This window comes from Gambusia affinis, linkage group LG18, assembly GCF_019740435.1.
Source record: "Gambusia affinis linkage group LG18, SWU_Gaff_1.0, whole genome shotgun sequence".
Classification (NCBI taxonomy): Eukaryota; Metazoa; Chordata; class Actinopteri; order Cyprinodontiformes; family Poeciliidae; genus Gambusia; species Gambusia affinis.
In genome coordinates this window covers 21,830,289-21,836,605 of record NC_057885.1, presented here as the reverse complement: position 1 = coordinate 21,836,605, position 6,317 = coordinate 21,830,289, and the positions used below count along the sequence as shown (strand labels likewise).

General features: G+C 36.4%; 1 protein-coding gene across 2 annotated transcripts; it reads left to right on the top strand.

Moving 5' to 3' along the window:
* The first annotated feature begins 973 nt into the window (after positions 1 to 973).
* On the top strand, positions 974 to 5,956 carry LOC122820613. Of its 2 annotated transcripts, XM_044098176.1 has the most exons (4): positions 974 to 1,112; positions 1,767 to 2,640; positions 3,433 to 4,666; positions 5,009 to 5,956. In XM_044098176.1, exon 4 carries the CDS (start codon positions 5,024 to 5,026, stop codon positions 5,933 to 5,935), a length of 912 nt encoding a protein of 303 aa, XP_043954111.1. In that variant the 5' UTR covers positions 974 to 1,112; positions 1,767 to 2,640; positions 3,433 to 4,666; positions 5,009 to 5,023; the 3' UTR covers positions 5,936 to 5,956. The 2 variants fall into 2 exon arrangements, with proteins under 2 accessions (XP_043954111.1, XP_043954110.1); XM_044098175.1 differs by having other exon boundaries at positions 3,433 to 5,956.
* The last annotated feature ends 361 nt before the right edge of the window (positions 5,957 to 6,317 follow it).

The following is a 6,317-nucleotide window of genomic DNA, read 5'->3' as shown; positions in this document are numbered from 1 at the left end:
CATAAATGTACAATTATGATAAAATCAATAAACTCTCTTCATTTAAAAACTCCCAGTTGCCTGGTGGAAAATAAAACAACCTTTTAAAGAATGCCTTGTGTTAAAATTGTGTAATCTGGCTAAATTAAAGTTAATATATTTAGTGTTAAGTTTTTATAACCACCTGAGGAATAAGAAGCGTTATTACGTGCATCCTTTAAAACATTTATCTTGTAAAAAATGCTAAATTCTGTGTAATTTGGTAAACATCGTCTTTGTTTTTTTTTTTATTTGAAGCTAAGCCATTTTCTTTCCTAACACAAAGTATTTAGGATTATTGCTGTTTGTACATTTGAATTGACTGAACACAACATTACAGATTGTTGTCAGAGTTGATTGGTCAGCCATCAGATTCCCTTTAGAAACTATTGGATGATGATGATGATTTTACATCCTCCCAAAGAGAAGCAGCTGCAGTAACGTCTCACTGCTGTGTTGCTGAGAAACCGACATGTCAGAATAATTTTAACAGTAAAATGTAAAAGTACAAAGGAAAGTATATAATATATTGCCATATTTAAATTCAGTTTTGTGCCTATAACAAAATGCTCACCCTCTTGGATGTTTTACCATTTTATTGCTTTTAGAAATCAATCATAAGGAACAAAATCAGGATTTTTTTTTGACAAAAAAAGACAAAAAAACCTTTATGTAAAAGACAAAAATCACATTTCTACAGGCTCAGTTGATAGAGGTAACCACTAGATTAATAATAGCTGAAATTGAAGTGTAGATTATTTAGTAAAGGAAACAACTGCTTATGCAAAGTATGTAAAACTTAGGATGGCAATAAGCCTCCAACTAACAGATGTATTTTTGAAACGCGCATGCTTTTATTTTTTGCAGCCCCACTTCCTCCAGCTCACAGCTTGACTTCCTGTTCGTCTCCACCGTGGCTGTGTCATCTGAGTGCACTTCGTCTGTTCTTCTTAGCATCTTGTAGAAGCATCAACTATGTCTAAACCTACTGGTTGAATTACTGGCGCTGCTAGCTCAGAACTCCACTGGGATTTTTCCATTAATAACCGCCAGGCAGCGCATTCAGGCTAAGTATTTCTCACTCCGTTGAAAAGGTAAAACAACTATTTTTTAATATGTAATGGAAGCCGAATTGTGGACAAAGCTCTCATAAATGTATTTAATTGTTATCTGGTGCACTGGTTTTATTTTGTGCGTGTTTTGGCACTTTTTGTATTGATGCTGAAATGGCAATGAAGTTTGGTGTGACACTAAAATGAAATTAACAGAATGCACTTACAAGTTTTCAGCTTAATATTGAGCAGTTTCTTTTTTCTCCCTCTGCTTCAGTATTTTGAAAGACTTGATAATAAATAATTTTATTTTTGATAATTGATTATTGAGATTTTTGAAAGTGTACTTTAAATTTATTGACGTGAAATATGACTTTTTGACTAAACTCAAATTATGGTTGATTTAACATGATTATTTAAGTGTTGGATGTTAAAATTATTGGAAATGTAATAATTGTATTTAATATGTATAGCCCACTGTAAAAGTGTAAGATTTATATATGTGTTAATATTTAATTTCTTTGTATATATGTACATGATGTAAAGACAGTTGGTTATTTTGTGTCTTGTTCTTTTAAAAGACAGTCTTCAGATGCTGCTTTTAACTGCCTATATGTTAGACATCTCATTTAAATACTTGTTGAGCGTTTATTCTGCATGGTTGCTACAACACACTAACTTTCCTTCCCTGCGTAGAAAAAGCAGAGGTAAAACCAGATTGCTGGGCAGACTGGAGAACGCGCAACTCATCAGCACCAAACATTCACCAGATCCTGATATGAACATGACAACCCAGGCCAGATTCCAGATGAATCTCAGCGATATCACCTCCAGTATGATGATGACGGAAAGCAGCGCTCTCCTCTTTAACTGATCGAACCGTTTCCTGACGCCGCCCTGCTGCCCTGGCCCTGGACGAATCAGGACGCAGAGAACGGAAAGGCTGCAGAAGAAGATGACGGCGAAGGAAAGCATCAGGAGGGCGAAATCCATGACGACGAAGAAGCTGTCAAACATGATCAAACTCATCCCTGCAAAGGAAAGCAGCCAGTTGCAGACGATTTCAGCATTTCGAAATCTGGCCCCTCTTTTCGTTCTCAAACTCATGTAAGTGACGGGGTGAACGGTTGCCAGGTAACCCTCCACGGAGACCAGGATGTGAGAAATGGCTTGTCCGTACCAGGAGAAGGAAAAAATAAGGCATCCAATGTTGAGAACGGATAGATGACGGCTGTGGAGGCCGTAGCAGCAGAGGAAACTTCCAACCACAGAAATCAGTTCCATGATGACCAGGTTGTAGATGAAGCAGTCAGAGTGATGCGCTGCGGCCGCCGGCGACGTGGAGCGCCACTGGAGGAGAGCGATTTTAAAAACAAAGATGCACAGAGGGAGAAACAGCAGGATGTTGATGATTGAGTAGGCGGTAAAAATAAAGGAGCTTGGCTTGGACAGAAAGCAATTCATGAAAAAGGGAAGATTTTTGGAGGAAATGTTGGGATTCAAATTGGAGTCGTTGAAAGATGATGATGAAAAATCCATCGTCATCTGCAAGAAAAGACACAACCGTCAGGTAGAGAAAATGTTTTACTTCCATTTGTGAATTCAGAGTTAAGAGAGCTTAGAGAGAAGAGCAAGAGAAAAGCTTGACGATCATAACACTGCATGTGCTAGAAATTTAAACAAAATCCCCCCCATTTCTACTGCAGATTGACACACAACTGTGAAATTTAAACAAAATCAATACAATCTAAAGCTAAAAACATTTGAGTTTGATGTTAAATTTGTATAGAAATTAAAATGAATAATATTTTCTTAAAGGAAATAACATAAAGTTACTACTACTGTTAAGTTACTGTAAAACAAGATCGTTCTACAATGTAATAAATTTTCATTGTAAAAGTAAAAATACATGCAGTCAAATTCAAAAGTTTAGAAAATTAGTTCTGATTGTCGGATTAAAATAATTTTTCAAAATAACTTTTAAGCAGATGCTAAATATATTTTTTACTAGCCACATTTCTGCATTAAGAATGTTTTGTATTATTCTAATCGTCAGAGTTTCATTAGCTGTAAGAAAGAAATCCTAAAAGCCTGAAAACATCAGTCTGGATGTTAATAACCTGTATAATGTTTTACTTTTGAGCTGAGTTACAAAAACATGGAAAAACGTTCATTGATATTCAATTTTTTAAAAATATGACTGCATATGACTAGTTTTCGGTTCTAGAAGTTTGTTTAAACATAAGAAATGTGCTCTGAGGATTTATATTGCAATTCCTGTGAATAATAATTATTCATGTAAGATATGAGAAAGTATACCCACCCTGTTTGTTTCTGACTTCCTGTCTGTTGTGATCCTCAGTACGACTGCTGCAAACTGGGATGAGACGCAAGATTAACTGGTTTGACACACGACACTATAATGTGTTTTGGGGAAATTGGTTGGAAGAATTACTTGGATGTATTTGCATGTAAAAAAAATAAACATGCAACACAAATATTTTTTCCTTTATGGTTCATTTCTTATTAGGCAAATTCGATCGACGAGAAACAATAATGCAAATCTGACTCGTCTTCTGCATCCGTCAAGATTGAAAATGAAACTTTTATACAAAACAGTGACAGTGTACTTTCAAAACAGAAAAAGTCACTGAGTCATTGTTCGTTAGTGTTCATTTATTCAAATGATACAGTAGTACTGGGAAAATGAACTTGGTTATTGAAGTTTTTGTCAACTCAGTCCTACAAATTCACATTAATCAACATGAAGACAGAATCACCTGTAAGTTTAAGAAATCGTAAAGTCACTTCACAAATTAAATCTAGAAGATGTGCACCAAAAGAAATCAGGGCAAATTGTCTACAGAAACACACTAATCTGAAATTAGTGTCAAAACCCAGACATTTTCCCGTAGACGGATCGACCAACTTATAAAATCAAATGTTTGATTTGAGCCTTTTGTGATCGATTGGATTATATAAGATGAAACAAAAGATTTGAAAGTTACATCGCAGTAGTTTATGGTTCGGATCCATCAACGTTTTCTCTGTGAACAGTGAAAAAGAGGAAATTGAGTCATTAGCAGTGACTGTGCAATCTAAGGTTTGTGGGTTCTACATCAGTCAACGTGCCCATGTGCAAGGCACTTGACCCCTAAACAGTGAATAGGTATCACCAAATGCAATATAAAAAACATAGTTGGTGTTAAAGGTTTGTGTTATGTAAAATTAATTTAACTTTATATAATGATATTATACTCTGTGTAATATTTGACTAAAATTCGAGGCCTTGGCAAAATGTTCAAACTTTAAGAAGAACTGAAAATCAACACAAACAAAGAAAATCCTCCGGTTTGAACTCCTGACTCCCGTCACAACAGCAGATGGTCTAAAATAAATAATGTTTGATTTTCGAATTGAAATGATCCATATAAAATGAATTAGAAAATGCAAATTTATCCCAGGATGCAAAACTCTCTTAAAGCTGCAACACGGCCGGCAGAGTTTTAAGAATAAAGTTGTTGGGTCGGGGATCAGTTGGGTTCTGCTCCGAAAAACAGCAAATCTACAGCAGAGAAAAGAACAGAATAACCAAGGTCAGTATTTATTAGGTTGAATTATTTTGAGTGTATTTTAAAATATTTGTTGAAAATAAATAAGTTAAAGATAATATTAAATTATTAGATTCACTTCTTCAAAGATGTTTTTCTTAAGTTGTCAGAGTGTTTTATTAAAAAGAGATAAATTTGAAAAGCATTATGATAAAGTGATATGACATTGGGTAAGTTGAATCTTTATTTTTTGTGAAATTAAATTGTGGTTGTAACATTCTTCTGAGTCATTCATGATTCTTTTAGTAAATTATTTATTTTACTGAGTGAGTAAAATAAAAAGTGAAATGAATCTTAAATAAATCTTATTTTTTCTCTGGCCTCCAGTAGAATTGTAGGAAAATGTCTCCGTTCCTCAGTGAGAACTTTGCGGATCCCAACGTCTCCTCCATCTACTCCCCGATCCTGTTCCTGATGCACTGCCTCCGGTCCGAACCCAGCTCCATCGTTAACACCGCGTTCATCCTCATCCGGATATCTCTCCATCTTCCTCTCTGCGTCGTCATCCTTCGCCTCGGCCTTCGTCGGTGGAACCAGAAGCGCTCCTCATCCTCCGCTGCACCGATGAGCCACTCTGACTTTTTCGCCTACCTGGCGGCCATCATCGAGCTGATCGACGTGTTGGGAAGCATCCTCTCTTTCATCGGTATCCATAACGATGATTACAACATATTTTTCTCTGGGATTATTCTGAGTTCCTTCGTCTGTTTTGGAGCGATGAATGTTAACGTGCTGACCTGTGTGGAGCGTTACCTGGCTGTGGTTCATCCCATCGCCTACCTGAAGCTCCGGAGTGGAAAAGGAATCAGAATCAGAAACTTGATTTGCTGCTGTTTCTGGCTGTTCAGCATCATTGGGATTGGGCTGCTGATGTTGACAGATGTTGAAGCAATTTATACTTTATTCCTTCTCTCTCTGTCTCTGGTGACTGTGTCTTTCTGCAGTTTTTCTGTGCTCTGCATCTTGATTCGACCCGGTCCAGGTGAACATAAGCATCCTTCGCCTTATGCAAGTAAAAATAAGCATCAGATTGACCCATCGAAGCAGAGAGCCTTCCTCACTATTGTGGCCATAACGCTGGTTCTGTTGCTCAGGTTTGCTTATAATGTAGTTTGGATTGCCATTTATTTAGGCGCAGATGCCAGTAACTGCATGGTGATAGTGTGTAATTTCTTGTTCAACATGCCCAGCAGTCTGGTGTTACCGCTGCTGTTTCTACAAAGATCGGGAAAACTGAAGTGCTGCAGAGTGTGATGGTTTATGAGGAACTACACTGCAGAAACAGAACATCTTACCAAGTGTTTTAGTTTAGTTTCTAGTGAAAATGTCTTAGTACACTAGAAATAAGACAAAACTATCTTACAAGTAACTTTTCAGTAAGAAATAGGAGCTTTTTTAAGTAAATAATTCCTTTATATTCATAGTTGCACTGGCAGGTTATTTCACTTATAACAAGGAGAAAATGTCTTATTGTTGATCTGCCAGTGAAACTAGTCATTTTTCAGCAACACAAGGGAATTATTGGCTTGAAACAGGCTGCTATATCTTGCTGAAAAATTACTTTTCGGTGAGTTTTGTCTGATTTTAAGAGTTTGAAGATATTTGCACAAGAAACTAGACTAAATATTAGTGTTAC